Here is a 23,473-nt window from a genome sequence, read left to right as displayed (position 1 = left end):
TGTGTCCACTCAGGCACCGCCCTGGCCCTGAGGGCCAGCCAGCCCTCTCCTACCCCCGAAGCAAGGCTGCGAGGAGTGGCCTTTCCTGTCCCCTTCCTGGTCCCACCTCCTCTGGCTCTCTGTCTGTCCATCCATCCATCCGTCGATCCGTCACCATCTGCCACCTCCCCCCTCCTGGCTCCAGCGTTGGGGGAGGGAGAACGGAATGGCAGCTCCGGCCTGAAGTCCTGCCCTCCCTCAACTGTCACGGGAGGAGGTAGCACCTTTTTCGGGAAAGTGCTGAGGGAGCAGGGCCCTGCCTGGGTGTGGTGGTGCAGCGGGGAAGGTAACAGTAAAGGAATGGACCACATCTTAACGCCAAGTCTGATTTTTGGTGGCGGGCAGTGACTCAGAAACCGCCAGGCCAGGCCAGGCCGCGCCGCGCCGCGCCGCTCTGGGGTCCCCTGCTGTGTGCGGCGATAGCAGCAAATGGTGATAAGGAGAGAGCTGCCAGCCGGGGGTGGGGGCAGGGGGGCGGGCACCTCTCCCCCCTCGGGCCCCCACGCGCAACACTCGCCAGGAGGGGCTGAGGGGGCAGCTCTGGGAGTTTGGGGGCCCATGAGCCCCCAGAGGTCAAGGGAGTGGGGGGCAGGGGCTTTGCCGCCTCTGCCGGCAGAGGCGCACCCCCAGACGGCTTGGGCCAGACTAGGAGCCGCGGTCGGGGCTGGGGCTCGGAGGGCTGCCCGGGGACGGCGTCGGGGTGCAGGGAGTCCCAGTGAGCGGCGTGTCGGTACTGAGGGAGGAGGGCGTCCCCGAGCGCGGAGCCCGGCGGCGCCGAGCCGGGCCCAGCTCCACTTGGCCCACTCGCTCAGCGAACTTGAGCGAGCACACGGTCTCGCCGAGGTCCTCGGGCCGCGTGGAGATCTGCGGGGAGCAGCGCCGTGAGCAGCCCCGAGTGGGCGGTGCCTGCGTGCGGCCCGCCCTCCCCGGCCCCGCGCCCGCCCCGCGCCGGCGCCGGGCGCCCACCTGCAGCAGCAGGACCACGGTGGCGCCGGAGCCGAGCGCCGGCTGGAGCAGGCGCGTGAGCTGCGAATCGCGGAAGGGCACGTGCGGCCGGCGGGCCCGCAGCGCGGCCATCACGCCTCCCAGCGCCAGCAGCGAGCGGTTGATGGTCCGGGCCTCGCGCAGGCGCTGGGCGTCCGCAGGGTCTCCCCGCGCCCTGCAGGCGGCCCCCGCCTTCCAGGCCCGCTCGGATCCCGCCAGGTCCACCAGGTGCAGCGTGCCTGCAGGGGCGAGCGAGCCTACGTGGAGGGAGCTCCAGTTTCCCGTGCGGTGAGGCCCCTCGCAGGGCAGGGCGCCGGCCGGCGGGGTACCTGCGGCGCCTGAACCGCGCGTTGGGGGCGTTGCTCGCAGCGTCAGCGTCACCAGGGCGTGCGAGCGGGAGCTGTGCTGGTTCATGGCGGTGGCGGCCGTGGCCCGGTTGCTCCTCCCCAGGCTCAGCATCTGGAGGACGCAGGACGACGCTTGGCCTGCTGTGAGGACCGCACCTCCCGCGGCGAGCACAGGGCAGGGCCTTGGAGCGCCGCGCGCCCCCTGGGCAGCCTTACCTGGTTCAGCGTCTCTAGGTTGGGCACGTCCCAGTACGTGAGGCCAGCCACTTGGAGTCCCCCCTGGCCTGCTGGGCCCTGCCTCACGACCAAGCGCTCGGGAGGCCCTGGGGCTAGAAGGTCCCTGGTGAGAAAGGTGAGGGCTTGGTTCAGGGGTCCTTGGCTGGCGGGGGGGGGGGGGGGGGGGGGGGGCACAGGCAGGGCGCAGCCCTGACCTGACGGCCTCGTTGTAGATCTCCACCATGCTGAGGGTCACGCAGTGCTGCGCTCCGGTCCTCATCTCCCGGAACAGCGACTGCAGCGCCCTGGGCGCTATGCCGGGGTCCTCAGGGGGGCCCTGGAGACGCGGTGGGGCGCCACATTGGGCTCACATCCTAGCCCTTGGCCCCAGGAGCCACCCAGGGTTCCCCTCGCCCCTTCCCACCTCCATGCTGTAGGTCTTCCCGGTCCCTGTCTGACCGTAGGTAAAAATGCAGACACTGTAGCCGCGGAGGCAGGACAGCACAGTGGGCTCCAGCTCCCTGAAGACCTGGCGGGGGAGGGGGAGTCCTGAGCCCCGGGCCGGGGGCACGGTGAGTAAAGCCTGATTGCCCCCGGGGCGGGGGTCTCTGGGGGCAGTCCCCTGGAAGGGAGGGTCTCCTGGCAGGCAGAGGAAGCCCCCTGGAGTTGTCATTTGCAAGAATTTGCCAAGCAAAGGGAAGGCCAGGACAGGAAAGGGGAGCAGTCCTGGCGCCCACTTGGGAGGAGCAGGGAAGAGCCCCCACGCTAGGCTCACCGCCAGGCTCAAGTCCCAGGTGTGGAGGTGCCGAGCTTTCCCCTCACAGGCAGTGGGCGCTGCAGGGGCACCTGTTGTGTGGGTTAAGGGGCACACGTGCCCAGGTGCTGCAGGGGTGTTTTGCCACACAAAGGGGGACTCCAGAAAGGCCCCGTGGGCAGGGTGTGGAGGACGGTGGCCCACCAGGACCGCTGGACCTGGGCCCAGGGAGGCGGGGTCTGGGGCCTGTGTGCCGCTGGCAACGCCCCCACCAGCAGCTCCCGGGCGCAGAGGGCTGGTCGCGGCCCAGCCGGCAGTTCTGCGGGAAGTGTTGGCTGCCGGCCAAGAGGGCAGACTCCAGAGCCGCAGTGGGGTCACTGAGGTCCTGTGACTGAAGGAAGCACTGGGGTGGCCGTGGTGCCGCTGCGGACAGGCCGACAGTGGCAGGCGCCTCCTGTCCTTGCGCTGGGTTCTGTCGGGGGGCCGTCTGCTGCCAGGGGCCCGCGCGGGGCCGCAGTTTAGGGGGAGCTGAGGCCTGGGCAGTGGCACCCCAGGAAGTCGGGGGGGGGGACCTGGCCACCCTCTGAGGACAACAGAGGTCTGAGCTCTGCCCCTGGCCTAACCCCCTCCCGGGTCTGCCTCCATTTCCCAACCCATGGAAGCTCTAGCAGCAAAACCTGTGAGCAACAGATGGCGCGTGAGAAGCCTGGTGGTGCTGGGCCGGGAGGCCTCTGCTTCTCTGCCGCATTTGGCAGGAAAGGAGGGCAGCGCGGGCGGAGGCGGAGGCTGTGGGCCGGCCTGCCCGCCAGGGCCCCTCTCTGCACCCGTGGCCACAAAGCAAGGAGGGGTGCCTGTCCTCACGGTGGGGGGCTCTGACCCTGCCCGCGGAGTGGGCGGCAGGGAGGCCTGGGGGCGTCCCAGCACCCACTGACCCACGGCGGCTGCCCCAGCGGTGCCCCCCAGCCAGCGCTGGGGGAGTGGTGCCCGCCACCTCACACGGGTTCACTTTCCTTCGTTTCCCAGTAAAAAGTTACTTTGGAAATGTTAACCTTCCTGTCTAAACCAGATGTTTCCCCTGAGCCTGCAGAGCTTGGGGTGGGGGACCAGGGAAAGTCTTGGAAGGAACAGAGGTGCCCAGCTCGGCTGCCTGTCCTGCCTCCCCTCTCCTCCCCTGCTGCAACCTGGCCACTCTTGCTCCTGGGAGGGCAGGAAAGGGCAGGGGAGCCAGAGCCTCTGGGGGTCTAAGAGGGGAGCTTCACCTCCTCCTGGCTCGCGTCGGGAGGGAAGACCCAGTCCAGGCGGAATCGACGCTGGTGCCCTCGATAGCAGGTGGTGACCGTGCCGCCCGGGCCGGGCTCTGAGCTCACCGGGCTGGAGGGCGTCCCTGGTCTCAGACGACACAGCACACGGATATTTCCTGGGGTGAAGATCAGGTCACTGGGCTGCCCCCCAAGTCCCGAAGCACGGAGAGGCTCCAGTGGCAGTCTGCGGCCCCTCCTCCGCTGCCCGCGCGGCCATACCCTTGAGCTCCAGTAGCCGCCCTGGGCATCCAGTTGGGGGCCCCGGCTGCTCCTCAGGGGGCCGAGTCCCAGCGCCACTGGCTGACAGTGCCCCCAGGGCCCAGGATACCTGGAGAAACAGGAATGTGAGCAAGCCAGCCAGCGGGGGCAACCACGTAGCTGGGGTGGGGTGCTAAGGGCAACATGGAGCCACCGTGTGGCCACCCGCTGTGGTAATCCACGGCTTTCGCGGGCCTCGGGCCCCTGGGGGTTTCACGCAGTGGGCCCGGGGTTGGAACCCAGGAATCAGGAGGACCACTGGGCAAGGACATCACCTGTCCCCTCTGGGCTTCTTGACAATCCTGTCCGGGGTTCACTCTCACCCCCATGTGCACAGGACAAAAAAAAAGGCCCAGAAGCGAGGTCACACCCTGGGGTCACGGCAGCCGTCCTGGTTCCAGAGCCCATCACCCCCGTTAGAGCGGGCGGCTCCCTGGGGGCGGGAAGGGAGAAAGGGGTTCCCCAAGGGAGGAACGGTGCCCAGGCTGCCCAGAGAGCGCACACTGGAGAGGGAGCCAGTGGTCCTGACCTGGCCCCGGGCCTCGCTCAGTGAACCCTGGCAGCTCTGGGTGAAGGTGCTGACCAGGCCTCGGAGGTCCCCACAGCCCTGACGGAGGCTGGCCGTGCGTGCCCGAAGTCCTGGCGGGAAAGGTGCTTGTGAGAGAAGGCCTGGACCCCGTGGGCTTCCCACGAGCCCGCTGCCCCAGGCCTTACCTGCCAGCTGCCCGTGCACCTGCTGCAGCTCCCTTCTGCAGCTCCGCTCCGCCTCCTGCTGGAGCTGCCGGAGGGCCCCCTGAAGGCCCTGTAGCTGCACCTCCTGGACCCCCAGCTGCCCCACCCCACCCCGTCACTGAGGAAATAGGCACTTACCAGGCCCTGCCTCAGGCACCCCTTTCCCAGTGCCTCAGACTTCCCAGCCCCTGAACCCAGCACCCACCTGGACTCGGAGAGCTTCCGTGGCGTCCTGGGCCTCCTGAAGCTGGCCCTGGAGCTCCACCAGGGCCTCTGCCTCCTCCTGGAGGAGGGGTGGGAGCCATGTGAGCTGTGGAGCCAGGAGGAAGCTGGGGGGTGGGCATTTGAGCAGCCCCGTTCCACGTGAGGGGAAGCCAGGTCGCAAGGGCCAAGCAGAGCCGGTCATGAGTCCATGCAGGGCTTTCCCCCAAGTCCCTTGCCCGCCTGGGGCCAGTCACCACGAGGAGCCACGGGGTGGGGGGCTGTGAGGGGGTGGTTCTCCCATGGGCATCGGGCTCCTCGATGGCGCTAGGCCCGCCCACAGTCCTAGTCCTGGGAAATCAGAGAGCCCCCCACCTCTGTTCCAGAGGACCAGGTCCTGAGGGAGACCAGGCATGCAGGAGGGCCAGCCTGCAGGGACAGCAGCAGCTAAGGAAGAGAGTACCTGGGGAGCCCTGGGATGGGAGCCAGGACCCCAGTGTCTCAGGAGGTGGCGAGTGAGGATCAGGCTCTGTTTCAGGGCCTCATTCTCCAGGGTTAGATGCTGAACCCTCTTCTCAGAATCTGTCGCCCCCTGGAGAAGAGGAAGCCCTTCGGACTCGCCGGAAGGCCCTGGCCCGGCTCCAGTCCCCAGCCGGGGCCCAGCCCAGCAGCTCACCGTTCCCAGGTGCAGTTGGCCCAGCCCATCCTGCAGGTCCAGCTGCTGCTTCAGCTCCTCCAGCTGGGAAGGAGGAAGCGGGACAGAATGGCGCACCTCCTTCCAGCCTCCCCAGTGCCCGCCACGTCCCAGGCCCCTCACCTGTCCGAGGATGAGCTGTTCCAGCCGCTGCCAAGCCCTCTGATCCTCCTCCAACTGTGGGGCCTGCTGCCCCTGGGCCTCACCCCTCAGTGAAAGGGAAGGGCTTTCTTCTGGGGATGTGGGCCCTGGGATGGTGGTACCCGGTTAGGACTGACTGAAGTCCCTGCCCTGAAGGGGAGGCACCTTGGGAGCAGGGCTTGGGGCCCTGCACTCCAGGGCACTCAGGTTCCAGTGGGCTTCGCTGCCCACACACACACTTTAACTTGCTACTCACGCACCAGCTGGAGTCGGGGGCTGCACCCCCGAGGCTGGCTGAGCTCCCTGGGACAGGGCCTGCCTCCCCCTGGGGCTCCGGATCCATGCCAGGAGGGCCAAGAGCTGACCAGTCACAGTCAACAGTGGCGGTACATCGCCAGGCTGTGAAGGAGAGAAGAATCAGTGCAGGAGACTGAGAGGGGGCCAGGGGCCTGTCGGTCAGGACTGGGGAGAAAGAAAGCAGTGCTGGAGAAAGACCCTCGGCCCGCTCCCCTATCAGTCCGGCTCACCTTGCTCACATCGGGAGAATAGCCGCGGCTCTCTTCCGCCCCCAGCTGGACTGAGAGGAACTCGGCAAGACGCACGAGAGCCTCCTCCAGGGACACCTCGGCTGGGCGGCCCTCGGCTCCCCCTCCCGGCCCATCTTCTGCCTGCGAGCTGCCTGCGAGGCCAGACATGGGAGGGGAAGGTGTGCTGGGTCACATGCTGGAGGTTAGGCCGCCCGATGGCACTTGTCGGGTCTCCCTCCCAATGAGGTCACGGACACCTCCCCCTCTCGCGGACGGCGGGGTTCTTATGGCCCCGAGGACGCAGCGTTCCGGAAGAACGACGGCACTTACCGACCAGGCCGGTCAGCTCGGTCCAGAGTTCTGCAGGGGGCTGGTCGGGGCGGCGGCTACCCTCGGGCTTGCAGCGGGCACTCTAGGAAGGGAGCACGGGAAGCGCCCGAGAAGAGGCCGGGCAGCCTCCTTCTGGGGCGGAGGTCTCTGCTGGCAACACCAGAGCAGAGACAGGGGTGCTCGGCTCAGCCTTCTCCGCAGCGCCAGCTCTGGAGACCTGTGCTGCGCGGGCCTCTACAGCCCGCCCCCGCTCACCTGGGTGGGGTCCCTAGGGTCGGCGGTCGCCGCGGCGCCGCCATCCCTGCGGAAGAGGCTGTAGAAGATGTAGATAAGCAGCGAGTAGAAGGCGTACATGGGAGCGCGGGGCGGCAGAGGGCCCGGCTTCGCGCCGCCCCGCGTCCCCGCGCCCGGACTCCGCGCCCGCTCGCCCGCCCGCAGCAGAGCCGGTGCGCATGCTCGAGGCGGCCGCCCCCACGGTTCGGCTCCCGCGGGTGGAGGGCGCGCGCCGGAGGAGTTGCGGAGACAGGTGTCCCCGGGCCCACACCAAGACACCTGCCCTGCGCCCCCACTCCTACTTGGCAGAGACCCCAGGCTGAGATCCCCCTACGACCCCGCACCTCCTTTTCACGGAATCCTTGCCAGATCTCCACGCCGGCCCCCTCTGCTCTCGCCCCTTTGAGCCATCAGCCCACGGGGATCCTACCTCCCGTCCCTGTCCAGCCCCGCCCCCTTTCTCTTTCAGCCCCACCCATCACATCCTCGTACCGCCCTCTCCCTCCTCGCACAGCCCCTCCCAGAAACCTGCCCCCGACAATTCCGCCCCGCCCCTCCCCTCCCAGCCGCACCCGTCATTTCCAGCCGCGGCCCGCCCCCTTGCCGGGCGCTCCTCCTCTCACAACTCCTCCTTCAGACTCTTCCCCACCCGCAGCCCCTCCTCAGGCCCCTCCCCTCACCTCAGGTCCCTCCAAACCACTGAGTAATAAAACCCTAACTTCGTACAGCCCTCCTTCCAGCCCCGCCCTCCTCTCTACTCATTGGCTCGACCCCCTTCGCCCCACCCCCCCCGCCGCTCTAGCCTCCCCTCCACTCGTTGGTTCGGACCTCCACAGGCCAGACGCGGGAAGCGAGGGGCGGCCACGGACGGGCGGCGCGGCGGACAGGTTCCGGCCTCCTGCTTCCCGCTGCGTTGGGGCCGTCCTAGAGCGCCAGTGCTGTCGCCCCTCCCGGGTTGGGCTCCGTAAACGCCGCCTCCCCGAGCGCAGGGACCAGGCCGAGTGGCCTGCGCGCGTCCCGCACCGCTGTTCCCGAGGCCCGGCGCCCCGGCTTGGGTTCCACGGCCGACTCCCGCCTACGACAGGCCCGCCTCGGTTTTCTCTTTTCTTTCCCCGGCCAAAATAAGTTCTTCTCCCCCACAGTTGTGTCCAGTGACTTCAGAGCTCCAGAAAGCTTCTGATGAGCCTATCCCAACATTTAGAAATGGGGCTCTGGAAACTGGGAGTCCTGGAGAGTCACCCTTAGGGCTCCCGGTCGCCAGCTTCTGCGTTCCTTCGTCTTCTCCAAAACTGAGGAGCCCCTTCCTGTCTCCTCAAACTCACCACCGCCCGAGGTGCCATGCCACCCAAGCCGTGGGTTGAGTGGAGCACGGCCCTGTCTCACCTGGCACTGGGAGCGGTGTCCCTGCGTGCAGCCTTGAGCACTGCCCCGGTGAGTACAAAGGGTCTGGCAGAGGAGGATCCCATCCCCGCACCCCAAGGACCTGCCCAGCTCCTTGGATCCGGGAGGGTGGTGGGAGGTGAGCCTAGGGACCAGGCTTCCATGAGACCCCTAAACCTTTCTCTGTTTAGAGTAAGGTCCTGGTCTCTTCCCCACGTCTCTCCTTCCTGTGTTGACAGGCAAATCGAGGGGCTGCTGCTGGCTTCCTGCTCCAGGCCTTGGCGGCTGCCAAAATGCTGGCATCAGGGCTGGGCACAGATGAAGACTGTGTTACTGGAGCCTGGGTGGCCACTGTCATTGGCCTGCCCCTTCTCGCCTTCGATTTCCACTGGGTGAATGGGGACCGCTCCTCTGCAAACCTGCTCCTGGGAGGAGGCATGGTGCTGGCAGTGGCTGGTGACCACCTTGGCACGGAGGGCCGTTCCGTGGCTGCTCAGGCGGTGGTGCTTGTGGTGGCAGTAACCATTCTCATTGTGGCCGTCTTCACCACCAACACTTACGGAATGTGGGGGGGCTTGATGCTGGGTGCTGCAGGCCTGCTGAGCCGGCTAGAGGGGGACAGGCTGCTGTTGCTGCCAAAGGAGGACGTCTGTCGCTGGGGCCTGGCTGCAGGAAGCTGGGCCTACCATCGGGCCCTGCACACACAGCGCCTGCAGTGGGAGTGATGTCGGGAGATCGCAAGGCAGGTGACCGGGTTACCACCTCCCTTCCTGGAGCCTCCTTCCCTAGAGACAGACTCTCCTTTCTCCCAAAGTGGGCTTGCCGGGACTGGTCAGGGGCAGAGTCTGGGCGCTGTCTTTCCTCTGGTGGAGTGTGGGGACCTGCCCAGACCAGAATGAAGGTGGGGGAGTCCAGGCACATTTTGAGGCCTGATTCTGGACAGGCCATGGCTATGGATACAGACAGAGGCTTGGTCTCCAATAAACCTTAGGGATTTAGCACGAATGTGAAATCTGCCCATTCTTGAGAGGGATTGAGCTTTCTAAGGTTCCCAGGTCAGCCACTGGATCCCCCAAGCGAAAGAAAGGAATGTGCTGGCAGCAATCTGGGGCCTCGCCCGGCCCGTCTCCTGCTGGCCCCTGGACTAAAAAGACATAATCCTGGGAGCTTGCTCTCCTGGGACATGGTGGAGCTCTGACACACTTACAAAGTCTAGCAGGTGGCCCTCTGGAGCAGTGACCTTCATGGGCTGCTGGCTGGCGTGGGGACAAGGCAGGCCCGTACCACAGCTGTCCCCAGAAACACATCCCCTCCCATGGCTGACTCGACCTCTGCCTGTTAGTCCTGATTTTCTAAGACATTCACTTTCCTCGGTGCACCCCTTTGCAGCTACCTGGCCCAGGGTGAGGAAACCAGATTGGGCAGAACAGTGAGTGAGAGTCGGGGCCCCGGGTGCTCCCTCGGGGAGCCCTTGCGCTTGCGCTTGCGTACTGTGTAAGCACAGTTGGTTCCACACAGGAGGAGAGGGGTGGCCGCCGGATTTGTCGCTCCTGTGAGCCAGACCAGAGCCCTGTGCACGCAAGCTCGAGTGTTGAGACAAAGACTCGGGCACACCCCAACGGGAGGGTCCCTGGTTATCCTCCGCGTCCCCGAGAGCCCGCGCCGTGGACCCACCGGAAGCTCGGCACCGGTTCCCGGCGCCTCCAGGTGCGCCCTTCGCGGGCCGCCCCGAGCCCCGCCCCCTGCCTGCCCACCTTCTGCAGGGGCGGGCTCTTACGAGTCGATTGGCTCTGGCCGCCGCACCGTCTAGCCCCAAGCGGGGCTCCCATTGGCTCGAGAGTGTCACGTGATCTGAGAGACCCAGGGGGGTGGTGGGGGTGGGGGAGAGCGCAGCAAAAACAAAGATGGCGGCCGCCCTGGGGTCGGTGGCCGCGGCTGCTGCGGGACGGCGCGCGGGCCAGACTCCCTGAGGAGACGACGCGGGGAGCTGGGCTGAGGGGTCGCGGCGGCGGCGAGAGGGCGGCGGCAGCGCGCGGCGCCTCTAACCTCTAGCCGCGGGAGCGCGCCCGCACCCGCCCGCCGGGCCGGCCGGCAGCGATGTCCGGCGCAGAGGAGGCCGGCGGTGGCGGTCCGGCTACGGGGTCTGCCGGCGCCGTGCCGGCCGGGGCCGGGCCCGGGGCGGCCGCGGGACCGGCGGCGGCGGCGCTGGGCGAGGCGGCAGGGCCCGGGCTCCCGGACGAGGCGGGCCTGGCCGGCGCCCGGCAGCTACAGGAGGCAGCCGGCGACCCTGACGCACCGCCCAAGAAGCGGCTGCGGGCGGCCGAGGCAACCGAGGCGGCGGCGGCGGGCAGCGGGAAGCTGGAGGAGCGGCTCTACTCGGTTCTGTGCTGCACCGTCTGCCTGGACCTGCCCAAGGCCTCCGTGTACCAGGTAGGGCCGCCGGCCCGACCCCGGCCCGGCCCGGCCGGCCGGCGCCCCGGGCACCGCGTCTCCTCCGAGGCCAGGCCCGAGCCCCGGGGCCCAGCGGTCGGGACTCCGACGCCTCTTCGGAAGCTCCTCATTCTCCTCCTCTCAGGATTTTATCTCCCGCTCCGAACCCTTTTCTGCCTTGTTCCGGCTCCGCTCACTTCCCGACCGAATCCCCTGTCTCCTGCTTAGGAGCTGCCTCTTTCGGCTCCGCGCGCCGACCCCTCCGCACTGCCCGGCCCACCCTCCCGGGCTGACACCGGAGATAGCTGGTGACAGATGCCCACGCCCCTCCCCCTCGCCGGGGCTCGCTCCCCGCATTCCTGAGCGGCCTCTGCCCTCAAGAGCTGCTCTGCTCTCTGAGCTGCCACCCCGGGCCCCCGGGCCCCCCTCTGCCCCCCCCCCCCCCCAGTGGAAGGACCGCTTGGCCCCTTTCTTTCGAGAGGAGCAGAGAGAAGGGAGAGGATCGCCCCTCCTCCCTCCCCCCACCTTCCCCTCCTTCCCGGTCTGGATGAACCACCTGCATCAGCCCCAGAGCCTGGGTTCCCTCCCCGACCTGACACTGCGCCTTCCGGACGCGCTGTGCCCCAGGGAGGCTCCCCGGCGCGGCGTCCTAGGCCACGGGCGCCCCAGGAGGTCTGTGCACCCGCCTTTCACGGTGGCCGTTGTCAGAGTCCAAAAGCAGTTCACCGCCGTTCTCAAGGGTCCTGGGCCCGAGGGGTGTTAACCGGGCACCGCGGGGCAGCCGCGACCACACCCTGGCCCCGGAGTTAGTGTGCAGTGTCCTGCCTCCTCCTTTGTCTGCGTGTCTCTCTCCACCTCAGCCCTCAGAGTCCCTTTGAGGAGTGGAACAGGTTACTTGTCGCTTTCTTTTGCACCCGGGAGCTGGCGTGGCTGACAGGGCCTTGTCCCTGTGCTGCTCCCACGACGGGGCCGTGGGGAGAGCCCCGCGGGGCTGGTCCGGGTTGCCATGTCCCCAGTGCCCGGATCTCCGAATCCCCTCTGCTGTGCTGTGAGGTGCTCGGGAAGCCCCTGGCGGGCCGGTGGCGGAAAGAAAAGGCCCTGGGGAGGAGGCGGGTCCCACTCTCCGCCCGCCACCTGGACTCGGGGAAGCTCCTGGCCAGAGGCCGGGCCGGCAGGGCTGCAGACCTCCGGCTGGCGCCAGCTGGGGAGCCCGTCTCCCTGCCCCTCGGCCTTGGGGGTGCCCCTCGGGGCTTGTCCTCTCTCAGGCCCTGTCCCTTGCCAGCACCTTTTGACCCTCCCAGGTGGCAGAACTTCCTTGGGCCTTGAGTGAGAGCCCAGGAAGCCAAGCCAATGGTGGGGACCTTCGAGGGGATTTGGGGGTTTGCTCACCCCTGCCCAGTGAGTGGGTTGGGGCTGGACCCAGCATGATGACAGGCCACAGGGTGCCGGCTCCTGGCCCACTTAGCGCAGAAGGAGCTGCTGCAGACCAGGCCTGAGAGCCTGGCTGCTTCAGACCGGCCGTCCCAGTGCTGGGTGCTAAGCGGCTGTGATGGAGAGTGAAGGGGCTGGGCAGCACCGGCCACAGTCTAGTGGGCTCTGCCTGCGGCTGCCCTGGGGACAGGCTCACAGAGCAAGGCGAGCCCGCGGGTGCTGAGCTCTGGCTCTAGCGCTGGACCCCAGGCAAGCCCCATTCTTCCCAGTGACACTTGGGCCTGGTCAGGATGGTTCCTGTTCACCTCTAGAGGCCTGGAGAAAGCCCCAGCGTGTCGGGTCAGCGGGAGAGCCCTTGGCCTGGAGAGGCTGAGGGAGCCCTGCTCTGCGGGGGTGGGGGTGGGGGTGGGCGTGGAGCTGGGGTGGGAGGGACCTGAGAGGGGGGTGGGGGAAGAAGGGAAGGCTTCTTGGTGGCTTGCTGCCGTGTGCAGGGTCCCATTTCACCCCCACAGTGGGCCTGGATGGGGCTGTTGAGGGTGGGAGGCCGCACGGGCCTGGTCAGCACCAGTAGTGGATTTGCTCTGGGCGGGGATCTGGGTTCCACATGCTGCTTTGAAACACTAGGTCCAGAGCCATTGCTGGTCCAGAGCCATTGCTGGCCACCATCTGTGTGTCTGGGCTCAGCCCCTCCCCTCCGCTGGCCTCCGCTGGCGAGCTGTGTTGACTGGCCATTGGCAGCGGGCGAGTTTGGGCAAAATTTGCCTGGCCCCATTCAGGCGCATGGCTTGGGCAGGCAGCAGCCAGGCTGTGCCCCTGAGGGCTGTCTCTGATGGCGTCCCCGTGGGGTGGGCCTGGGGCTGGGCTCTGGGGACTCCTCCATGGGCATCAAGGTGGCTGGGAGCTGGCTCTCTGGCCACCAGAGCCCGCCCCCACTGCACCAGGGGAGCCTCGGTGGCGGCCAGAGCAGACGTGGGCCGGTTGCGTGGGGCAGTCCTCCTGCTCCCAAGCTTGAGCCTTCGGCCCCACCGGGCTCCCCTGGCACATCCCGCCTCATGCCCGGGCCTCAGGCCACTCAGGCCACAGCGGCGGAGAGGCCCACAGAAGGCCTTGCACCGCCGCCCGCAAGGGGTCGGGTCGAGGCCAGAGCAGGTACAGCAGGTGCTGGCTTTGATGCTCTCATCGAGTGGGTGTTAGGTGTGTCCTTGGCAGCGGGCCTGACAAGGTATGCGGCCACTTCCCAGAGTCCGGGCAGGGACCCGGGGCGGGAGGCAGCCGGGCTGCGGGGGCTCCACATGGGGACGGGTGACGGCGCCTGCTGTGGCTGCAGCCGCCTGGCCACAGCCATGGGACCCTCTGCTGGGGGAGTGTCTTCTCAGGGACAGACGGCCCCAGAGATGCCTGGTGCACGGCAGGCGAGGCCAGATCCCTGGGCCCGCCCCCCCCAGGCCCCGCTCGGCCTCTGCCGGTCCTGCTGAGGTAGCTGAGGCCCTGAGCCTCGGGGCCACATAGCTCTCCCCTCCTCCCTGGCTCTCAGCTGGAGGAGCTCCCTGAGACCCTCACTGGGGAGAAGGAGCTTCTGGGACGTGGCCCCAGCGGGCCCTCGGACCACTGTGCCTCCAGCTCCTGGCCTCAGACCTGGGCGGCCCCCCCAGCCCGTTGCTCTGCAGCCTGTCCGCCGGGCGCCCCTCCTGCTTATCCGCGCGGGCACTGCTGGGCAGCGGCCCTTCCGCGACTGTCCGTCTGCTCCCTGCTCAGGGAGGCTGGGGCACGTGCCACGGTCTGTCCTGGGTGACAGTCGGGTGCGTCCTGCTGTACCTCCCACCTCGAAGGCCTCCTGTCCCTGTCAGAACTCAGCTCAACCCAAGGGGCCTGTTGCCTGATGGGCAGCCACGTTAGCAAGGGGCCCAGGACGCAGGGCTGGCGCCCTCCCTGCCAGGCGCCTGTGGCCGGGGCGCAGGCCTGGGGCTGCAGGCGCTGCCCCCAGTGAGTCCCGGTGAGCGCGCCCTCCCGCGTGGCCTGGGCCCTCCTCCTCGGCTGCCGGGCTGCTCTCGGGCTGCAGCCGGCTCGTGCTCTCAGGTGAGAGGTGGCGCTTCGGAGGTGCACCTGCCTCGGTGTCCAAAGCCAGGGCAGAGAGCGGTTTCTGGACTCCGGCTAGATGAGGAGTTGGGTTTTCTGCAGCAGTTTGTCATGTGAATGAGCTTGTGACCCCGGCAGCACGTGGGTTCGGTGTGAAGAGCCTGACTGCGGGGGTGGCAGGTCCCCCGAGCCCTGGCTTTCAGGGCGGCGGGGCATCAGGAGCCGCCGGCCCAGCCCAGCCCTTTCCTCGCAGCAACTGTGTGCCTCGCGTGCTGCACTGTCCCTCCCAGGCCGCGTGGGGGGGGGGGGGGTTGGCGGGTGCCTTGGGCAGAGCCTGGGGGGCGAGGCCCCGCTGGGCCTGGCGAGGGGGACCGCCAGCTGGGCTGAGCGGCGCCCGCGCGTCTGGGGGCTGAGTGCCAAGCCTTCCTCTCGAGGGAAGGGCTGTGGCACGGGGGTCGCACAGTATAAGGAGCCCGTGCACTGCAGGCCTGAGAGAGAGCCTAGGAGGCCGGCCGACCGCGGGCGTGGCGCAGGGCAGTGGCGGGGGGTTTCTGAGGCCTGCGTACGACCCGCGTCCCGGGGCCCGCGCTCCTCCTCGTGAGTCCAGACGGTCCGTTCAGCCTCCCCTACGGCCCTGGCAAGGCCCCGGCCTGTGCAGCCTCGACGCAGCAGCTGCCTGTGGCAGGGCGGCAGGGGGTGCGGCTGGGCGAAGTCCTGGGGGCGAGCGGGGGCTTGCCTGGATCTGGAGGGTGGTGACGAGTGTGGTGGGTGTTGGCCCTGCCCCCGCCACATGCTGGGGACTGAGCCACACGGCTGCTTCAGCACATGGCGAAGCCAGGCCCGTCCAGGCCGCCCTCGTGCCCTTTGCGCCTGAGGAAATGGCTCCGAGAGGGAAGTGACCGGCGCAAGGTCACGCTGCCGCTGTCTAAACTAGCGTCTGTCCTCGGAGGGCCTGGGGCCCTGGGCTGTGGGTCCCCTCCCCCTTCCCTTTGGGACTTCCCTGCGACTGCTGGGAAGACCGCCCTGCCCGGTCTGCTTCTTGGGACGTCCAGGGTCCTGGTGGCTTGGCTGCAGTGTGTCAGGTGGGGCACTTGGACCTTTCCTGGCTGGCACTGCCCACCAGAGGCCCGGCCTGTGGCCGCACTGCGAAGAGTCCCCGGGACCTGGCTTCTGGGGCAGGTGCAGCCCAGCCCAGCTGTCGAAGAGGCTGGTCCACGTGACCCTGTAGCCTGGCCTGCCTGCAGACCTGGGGAGGCTGGGATGGGGGGGCGTGGTGACTGCCCTGCTGTAGACATGCCGCCCAGGCTGGGGGCGTGGCTGGGCCTGGGCCAGTCTCCTGGTGTCCCCCTGAGAGTGTCAGCCAGGGACAGGCCGGCTGCATGTGGGTGTTGGCGTGTCCCGACCCCCAGCTGCGCCCTGGGGTGAAAGAGCACTGCCCCTGTGTCTCCCCAGAGGAGCTGCCGTGTCCCTGGAGCCTTGCTGGGTCTGGTGGCTCCGGGAGGAAGGGGCCGGGCCCATCCTGGAGCGCAGGTGTCCCTGCGGTGCCCCCTCCCTGATCGAAGGAGAGGCCGTGCTGGGGGGGAAGCAATCACACACCTGGGCACCTCGCGTGTCCCCCCAAGACGCCATCCTGAGTCTCTTCCTCAGGCCCGCGCCCTGCCTGGGCCCCCCGGAGACTGGAGGAGCCAGGCGTGGGGCCCTGCACAGCACTCGCAGCTCTGCTGGGCTGCTCGGCGGGCGGCGCAGGGCCTGGAGCGCAGTGGGCCCAGGCGCGGGGCCTCCGTGTCGGCTCCCTGAGCCTGGTGCTTTGGAGCTCCGCCTGGCGTTTCCTCCTGTGAACAGCGGCCAGGTCGTGCGTCGCTTCCTTTCCTGCCTCTGGAGGCTGTGGCAGTCCCCAGACTGCGGGCTGGGGCTGTGACGGGGCCGTGGTGCAGTGAGGACTCCGAGCTCTGCTGGCTCAGGCCCCGAGGTGGCACCAGACTGTGGCGTGTACCCCCCACTTCCCCCTTATTGCTTCTCTGGTTCTCACGGACTCCTGGCGGGCGGGCAGGACAGACTGCTTCTCCACCCTGCTCTCCCTGCAGGAAGGCCGTGGCGCCTCCTGAGCTCTGCAGGGACCCGCGGGGTGTCCAGAGCGGAGGCTGGCCGGGCGCGCGCCTCCAAGCCTGAGCCCAGCCGGCTGCCCGTCATCGCGTGCGTTCTAGTGTTTGACCTGCCTTAGAATCTGGGGTCCGAGTGCAGGGAACCTGTGGTGTCTGTGTGGACATGTGTTCTGTAAAGGACGCCTCTGTCCCCAACCTCGGTGCGCCCACTGCAGGTCCTCCACACGTAGGTCTCGTCACTCCTCTCCTCGGGGTGCCCCGACCCCGGGGGGAAGCAGTGGGATGGCAGCCGGTGTCTGCCCAGGGCCTCACACGTGCGGACAAGGCCTGGCAGCGGCCCTGCGAACCTTGGCTGCACTGCCTCCTCCTCTCAAAAGGGTCCTGGGCCCCCAGGGCAGCCTGTGGCCAGGGCGCTCTGGGGGTCAGCCGCGGCCGGCGCGCCTCGGCCATCTGCCTGCATGGACACCCCCAGCCCGCCGGCCGGCGGCCGCCCCCGGCGCTGAGCTCAGCTGAGAGCCCCACGCTCCCCGCACATCCCCGGGCTCTGTGTGACCCCTTCGCCCGCCCCTGGTCACCTGCCCCTGCCCCTGCCCCTGCCCCTGCCCCTGCGCCGGGCTGAGGGGGCTGCGTCTGCCCCAAGAGGACACTCAGCTCAAGTCTTTTTTTTTTTTTTTTTTTTTTTTTTTTTTTTTTTTAATGGGTTTTAGAGAGAAAAACATTGCTTTGTTGTCCCACCCATTCGTGCAGTCCCTGGCTGGTGCTCGCACGTCCCGTGACGGGGGGCCAGACCTGCAGCCTCGGAGTATCAGGGCGACTCCAGCCGGCGCTCGGCTCAAGTCTTTCCTCGGGGGCCTCTGGGCTCCTGGGTGCCCTCCCCGCCCCCACCCTAAGCCTCTGGTGGGCCGGGCCCACAGCACCCCTGGCAGCACCAAGTGGGTGCTCGGGTGCTGTGTGCAGACCCAGCGAGAGGCCAAAGAGAGGGGTCGAGCTGGCAGCCTGCCCTCCCTCCCCAGGCTCAGACTCCCAGCAGGAGGGGCAGGTTGGTGACAGGCAACTTCTGGGCCTCAGGTCTTCCGGTTCAGACGGGGCGGAGGCCTGGCTCTTCCTGACCCTTGGCAGCAGCGCACCCCACTCGCCTCTCGCCCTCCCCGCCCTGTTCGCGTCCCCCTGGGCACGTACCGCCTTGGTCCCAGGCCGGTTCAGCCGCCCCGCCCGCAGTGGCTCTGTCTCTCCAGGTCTTGGGAAGGTCCCTGCAGGGAGCCATCCTCACTGGGTGGGTGGCAGCTTCGTTCTCACCTGTGCTGGTCCAGGAGGTGCAGCGGGGAGGGCGGGGCCGGCGCGGCAGGAGTGGCCCTCCGGAGGGCCAGGGAGAGGGGCGCCTGCCGCAGCATCTGCTGTCCCCTCGACCGCGGCGGGCTCGGTGCCGCTGCCGCGCTCGGCCAGGCGTCCGAGTTCTTGTGGGCATCCCAAAATTGGGGCCTGTGAGCGGTCTCCGACCCCTGGGGCGTGAAAGCGCCAGGCCCCCAGCCGCAGTGCGGTCGGTCGCCCCCGGCAGGCTGCCGAGGGCCCCCTGGAGACGGCTCACACAGGAGCCCCGCAGGCTGTGTCCTAGCAGGGCTCCAGGAAAGGGGCCTGTCCCTCCCTGTGTGAGGCACCAGCATACGGGCAGCTCCGGGCACGGCAGCCCCTCCTGCAGCGCGAGCCCTCGGGGGGCCTGGCTGGGGCTGGCAGGCGGCGCATGCGTGTGCGCGAGCCCTGCAGGTCTGTGAGCTTCATCTCCCTTTCCTTCTTCGCAGTGTACTAACGGTCACTTGATGTGCGCTGGCTGTTTTATCCACCTACTAGCAGATGCCCGGCTGAAGGAGGAGCAGGCCACGTGCCCCAACTGTCGTTGTGAGATCAGTAAGAGCCTCTGCTGCCGCAACCTGGCTGTGGAGAAAGCTGTGAGCGAGCTGCCCTCTGAGTGTGGCTTCTGCCTGCGCCAGTTCCCCCGCTCCCTCCTGGAGAGGCACCAGAAGGAGGAATGCCAAGACAGGTAACGGCCGGGGGGTGGGGGGGGGCCGCCCGGCGCAGGCCGGGCCCAGCATGCGGCGCTCTGGCCGGCCCGTGCTCCCGGGTCTCCGCGTCTGTGCACACGTCCCTTGGATGACCTTGCAGGGCTGGGCCAGCGCGAAGCGGCTCAGGGTCCAGTCCCTGCGGTGGGCTGGGCGTGGGGCCCACAGAGGGTGGGGCTTAGGTCTGCACACACTGGCTGGCTGGACCCCACTGTGGCCGTCCAGGGGTCTCTGTCTGTGTGGCGGCCTCTTACATAAAAGGCTGCGCTTGGCCTCCCGGGGCCCAGGAGAGAGCAGCCAGCTCAGGAGCTCTGGGGCCTCGGGGAGAGGCTGTACTGGCTCCCCAGCCGCTCCCCAGTCCCTGGCAGCTGGGGCCAGGGTCCAAGACTGGTCCAAAGCTGCCCTTTCCAAGCAGAACGGAGACCCCACGGCAGCGGGTGTGGCTGGCTTGTGCATTCACGCCTCGCACAGCTCCTCCCACGCACACTCGCCTCTTCCTGGGGGGCAGTGCCTACTGAGTGTGTTCTTCAGGGAGCGGCTCATGAGTGAGCAGGGCTGCACAGAGGCATGGGGCACGGGCCGTGACCATGTGCCTGCCCCCCAGGGTGACCCAGTGCAAGTACAAGCGTATTGGCTGCCCGTGGCACGGCCCCTTCCATGAGCTGACTGTGCACGAGGCCGCCTGTGCCCACCCCACCAAGACGGGCAACGAGCTGATGGAGATCCTGGACGAGATGGACCAGAGCCACCGTAAGGAGATGCAGCTCTACAACAGCATCTTCAGCCTGCTGAGCTTCGAGAAGATCGGCTACACAGGTGAGGCACCCACTGCCCACCGCATGCCGCGGAGCCTGGGGCCGGCGGCTGGGCGCCCGGGGAGCAGTGGGCACAGGCTGTGCCCAGGGCTGGGCTCTGGGCGAACCCCCGGTGAACGGGGGATGGCTTGCGGGAGAGGCTGGCCCGCAGGCTAAGCAGGGGAGGGGCGGGGCAGGACCTCAGGGGCACCTGCATGGCTCTCACAGGGGCCCCGCCCACCCATCCTCCCCTCCCAGCCCCACCCTGCCACCTCGGCGAGGTGGCGTCCTCACTGCATGGGGCTGCACAGCCTTAGGACCATGGGTCTGAACCGAAGGTGGGTGTGGCTCGGGGGGCCCAGGAGCCGGTGGCCTGCCCTGCAGAGCCAAAGGCCAGAAGAAATCTCGTCGTGTTGGGTCCTGCCGGTGGGTGTGAGGCTGCAGTGGCCACAGACCTCCTGAGGCCAGCGAGAAGATGCTCAGGGCCGGGGCTCCAGATCCAGCTGAGGGTGCCGAGCTCGAAATGCAGAGCTGGGAGTGGACGCCCGGGGCCAGGCAGGCTGGACTGCACCCAGGCCCGCTGGACCTCGTGGGCGCTCCTGGCCACTGCCTTTGGACATGCTGGGAGCAGGAGCCAGCCCAGAGCCTGGTCTAGACACTGAACAGCCAGAAGCACCTGCTGATGCTGGGGCCGTTCAGGGAGACTCCAGTCCTCTACTGCCCAGCCCCCGCCGGGGGCCGGCTCCGAGAGCCAGGGGCTGTCACTGGCAGCCAGTCACACTGTGCTGCCTCGACTGGGCCTGGCTTAGTGTGAGCCCGCACGGGCCTGAGCGGCGGAGGGCCCCAGGGCCCATGTAGTTACAGCCTCGGCCCCCCTCATGGGCGCCGTGGCCCACAGCCCAGGCCAGGCCTCTGTGCCTGGGCAGGCCAAGGCATCCTGGCGTGGGCGCCGGCAGGGCAGAGAGCCCATCCACGCAGGAAGGACTGACCACCTCCGTGGAGGGACAGCCAGCCTGGGGCGTGGGCTGTGCTGAGGACTGACGGCAGAGCCCAGCAGTGGGCCGCACACCAGCACTCGACTGGCCGGATGCCACACGCCGGCCTGCCTGCCTGCCAACTGTCTGGCAGCTGTGTATGGAACCAATAAAGTGCACTGTTCTCGGAACTGCATCCTGTCTGTGTGTCTGCTTACCCACGGCCCTGGGGCGGGCGGGGGGCCAGGAGGGAGGCCAGGGGTCGGGCTGGTCGCCCACCTCGCAGCCTCTGGACTCCCTGCCGCTAACGCGTGTCACTTCTGTTTATAGTTCTTTCCCCAAAGCTTGTGTGTGCCTCCATTTGCCATAATTGCCTTTGATTTGCCCTGTGACAAGCAGAGCACCTGTGTCCTCCTGGTAAGTTGCCTTCCGCCCGGCTGAGCCTGTGTTCTCAGCTGGTGGGAAGGCGCCACCACTGGCCTGGCCCACCCTGACTGCCGGCTCTTTCCGGCCTGTCTGTCTCCACAGAGGTCCAGTTCCGGCCATACCGCACGGACGACTTCATCACGCGCCTGTACTACGAGACGCCACGGTTCACGGTGCTGAACCAGACGTGGGTCCTGAAGGCGCGTGTGAACGACTCGGAGCGCAACCCCAACCTGTCGTGCAAGCGCACGCTGTCCTTCCAGCTGCTGCTCAAGAGCAAGGTCACGGCTCCCCTGGAGTGCTCCTTCCTGCTGCTCAAGGGCCCCTACGATGACGTGAAGATCAGCCCCATCATCTACCACTTCGTCTTCACCAACGAAAGCAACGAGACGGACTACGTGCCACTGCCCATCGTGGACTCCGTGGAGTGCAACAAGCTGCTGGCCGCCAAGAACATCAACCTGCGGCTCTTCCTGTTCCAGATCCAGAAGTAGGCGCCCGCGGCGCTGCCCACACCTGTCCAGCCGTGGCTTCGCAGTGCTGTCTGACCATTTCAGCGGAGGAGGAGGAGGAACAGATGTGAACACTGGGGAAGTCTGCATGCGTGTGCGAAAGTGTGAGCGCTCACCACCTCGCCCTCCGCCCCGTCCAGGGCGCCGGAGCTGGTCCAGGGACACCGCGAGGCACGCACAGCAGACCCGCCAGTCCCCGTCCCTCGGCGGGGCGCCCCGCCTGCCCTGGGCCACACACAGCTCCTGGGCCAGGCTCACAGGGCGCTGGCTTCAGACAGCATATTTGATTGCAATTAAAAAGGCACCCTTGTTTCCTACTTTCTGTTTTGTTCAAGGGTAAGGCGTGGCTGTGATTGGACATCTTGGGGGCTTTGGTTTGGCCTGGGCGTCAGAGCCTGCCCGCCCTTCACTGTGCCCCCTGGGAGACACTCGGAGAGGCTGCCCCTCTACCATGGGCCCTGGCAGGGGAACGGGCAGGGTCAGGGGTTTCACAGTGTCCTCAGTGCACCTCCCAGCCACTCTAGGGAGGCAGGACTTGGCCACCTGGGCTCAGCAGACGTTTCGGAATGCAGGGTGAAATTCTGTCTCTTCCCAGGAAATAAATGAAACTCTTTACAGGCTCCTCTATAAGTTACGCAAATTTAGCGAGAGAGACTCGATTTTGTCACCAGGCTGTGAAGCGAGCTCTGGGGGCTGCTGGCCGTGGCGAGCCTGGCCGGACGAGGGTCACAGTGGGCCAGCCGCCCCCATGCTCTCAGGGACCAGCTGCTGGTCCTGCATCGGGGCCCCCGGGGAGGGAGGGCAGCGCCTGAGCACCATGGTTTCTCACTGAAGAGAGGTGGTCCCTTCCTAGCTGTGAATTTGCTGCTCCCCGAGGCCCGAGCGAGCATTCCCAGGGAGGGGCCTCGGAGTGAAGGGAGCCCTGTCTGGAGGACCTTGGGACCCTCGGAGCTACTGGAGAGCTTGTCCCTGCTGCCCTTCTCCGGAGACATGGCTCTTCTGTGATAGTTTTTTGTAGCTTCAATACCAAAGAACTGTCTCCTTTGCCCCTGGCCAGGCCCACCCTGTGCCTCAGAGCAGCCCGATTGCTCTGGCCCTGCAGGGCTCAGCGGGCAGTGCAGCCATGGCCTGGCCTCTCTCTGGGGCGCCTCTCTCCTGCCAGGGTGGCTCCCCAAGCTCCTCTGAGGAGCCCATGTGGCTTCCTGCTCCAAGCCCAGGGCATGGGGCTCGGGCGGGGGCGTTCCCCTCCTTCAAGGCCAATGGCCTGGCCCCTGAGGGGACCAGAAGGCACACTGTTGGGTTTTCTGTCCTCTACGAAGATCCCACTGCAGCCCCCATGAGTCTCAGTGTGGACGTGAGCGCCCCTGCCCTCGGCAGACCCCCGCTTGGTGGGTGCACAGGATGACAGGCAGGTAGACGCACGCCGGTGTCCTGTGTGTAGGAGATGGAGCTGCGTCCCTGCATCTCAGCCTCTTGGGGCCCGGCGCCTCCGCAGAGTTCCTGGATTCCCGGGTGACGGTGTTGTGAGGGCGTCCAGGCAGGGAAGGGACTGCCCGGCCCACTGGTGTCTGGGTGGCCTGTGTGAGCGGGAGTCAGCGTGGGGGGGGCGGGGGCAGCCCCTGGCGGCCCTCTTGGGGGCGCCGGGGGAGAAGTAGCCGATTCCTGCGTGCGGGTGGAAGTTGACAGCTGCCAGACAGGGCTGGGCAGTCCAGGCCGCCGCTCTGTGTGCACGGAGGGAGGCTCCACCCCACGTCAGGCTTCCAGCCCACGGTTCTGGCACCAAGGGCGTGTGTGGGAGAGGGACCAGGCCAGCTGGCCCTCCCTGTCGCGGGCGTGGGTGTGTGTCTGGGGTGCCCAGGAGGCCTGCTGGCCCGTCCCAGCCCCGCGATGGCCACCTTACAGCCCGGGCAGCCTGGCACCCAGGGAATCCCAGCCCCCACGGGGCAGCGGCTGACCTCGTGTCATCTTGCCGGGGGCCGCTGGTTTACGGCCACGCCAGTGGGCCGTCGCCAGGACCTGCTGCCATCCTGGCGCCCGGACTGGGAGCTGGCAGAGGTGCCGCCTCCGCGGTGCCGGGGAGGCCGCGGGGCACCGACCAAGCCGGCCTGTCCGCCTTCTCATCCCCGCCCGCTGTGAACATTACATTCTCCGTTCACCCAAAGTGAGAGATTTACCAACACAATAAAACGTTTTTACAGAGCGGTTGCAGAGGTGTTTTTACCGCTGTTGGAAATGACTTTCATGTCACTTTTGTGGTCTGAGTTCTCTTCGGATATTATTTGTATGTAACTGAGCTTTAAAAAAAATTCCAAACCACGTTTTGTCTGTTTCTTTATGAGAGGACAGCCTCCCGGGTGGGCTTCCTGGGCCCTGCAGGCCCCCAGCCGGGCTCAGCTCCGGCCCCTGGGGGCTCCCAGCCGGTGGCCTCCCCGGCCTCCCCAGCCTCCAGCCCCAGCGCAGCGCCAACGGCCATACACACCCGGCTGACCGGTGGGGA

The 23,473-nt window shown here is 67.6% G+C and overlaps 2 protein-coding genes across 7 annotated transcripts; one reads left to right on the top strand and one right to left on the bottom strand.

Annotated features, from left to right (window-relative positions):
- Nucleotides 1-423: 423 nt before the first annotated feature.
- Nucleotides 424-6,916, bottom strand: KIFC2 (kinesin family member C2). Of its 2 annotated transcripts, XM_054590608.1 has the most exons (18): nucleotides 6,780-6,916; nucleotides 6,525-6,606; nucleotides 6,195-6,346; nucleotides 5,928-6,066; nucleotides 5,650-5,774; nucleotides 5,509-5,571; nucleotides 5,296-5,424; nucleotides 4,837-4,914; nucleotides 4,614-4,728; nucleotides 4,429-4,538; nucleotides 3,861-3,969; nucleotides 3,600-3,757; nucleotides 2,011-2,115; nucleotides 1,802-1,923; nucleotides 1,587-1,710; nucleotides 1,353-1,482; nucleotides 1,006-1,262; nucleotides 424-903 (listed from the first exon to the last, which is right to left on the bottom strand). In XM_054590608.1, exons 1-18 carry the CDS (start codon nucleotides 6,876-6,878, stop codon nucleotides 685-687), a joined length of 2,316 nt encoding a protein of 771 aa, XP_054446583.1. In that variant the 5' UTR covers nucleotides 6,879-6,916; the 3' UTR covers nucleotides 424-684. The 2 variants fall into 2 exon arrangements, with proteins under 2 accessions (XP_054446583.1, XP_054446582.1); XM_054590607.1 differs by having other exon boundaries at nucleotides 1,006-1,482.
- Nucleotides 1,212-21,590, top strand: LOC129084408 (zinc finger TRAF-type-containing protein 1). Of its 5 annotated transcripts, none has more exons than XM_054590663.1 (4): nucleotides 7,628-8,228; nucleotides 18,013-18,251; nucleotides 18,875-19,086; nucleotides 20,567-21,590. In XM_054590663.1, the coding sequence occupies exons 1-4, from the start codon at nucleotides 8,136-8,138 to the stop codon at nucleotides 20,956-20,958; spliced, it is 936 nt and encodes a 311-aa protein (XP_054446638.1). In that variant the 5' UTR covers nucleotides 7,628-8,135; the 3' UTR covers nucleotides 20,959-21,590. The 5 variants fall into 5 exon arrangements, with proteins under 5 accessions (XP_054446637.1, XP_054446636.1, XP_054446638.1 ...); XM_054590658.1 differs by lacking the exon at nucleotides 7,628-8,228 and adding an exon at nucleotides 10,115-10,607; XM_054590662.1 differs by lacking the exons at nucleotides 18,013-18,251; nucleotides 18,875-19,086; nucleotides 20,567-21,590 and adding exons at nucleotides 1,212-1,311; nucleotides 8,417-9,246 and having other exon boundaries at nucleotides 7,940-8,228.
- Nucleotides 21,591-23,473: the final 1,883 nt, after the last annotated feature.

The sequence above is a fragment of the Pteronotus mesoamericanus genome, unplaced genomic scaffold (genome assembly GCF_021234165.1).
Source record: "Pteronotus mesoamericanus isolate MK-2021 breed Mesoamerican mustached bat unplaced genomic scaffold, CSHL_Meso_final scaffold_174, whole genome shotgun sequence".
Classification (NCBI taxonomy): domain Eukaryota; kingdom Metazoa; phylum Chordata; class Mammalia; order Chiroptera; family Mormoopidae; genus Pteronotus; species Pteronotus mesoamericanus.
Note: the sequence above shows the minus strand (reverse complement) of the source record. Positions and strands in the feature narration are given on the sequence as shown.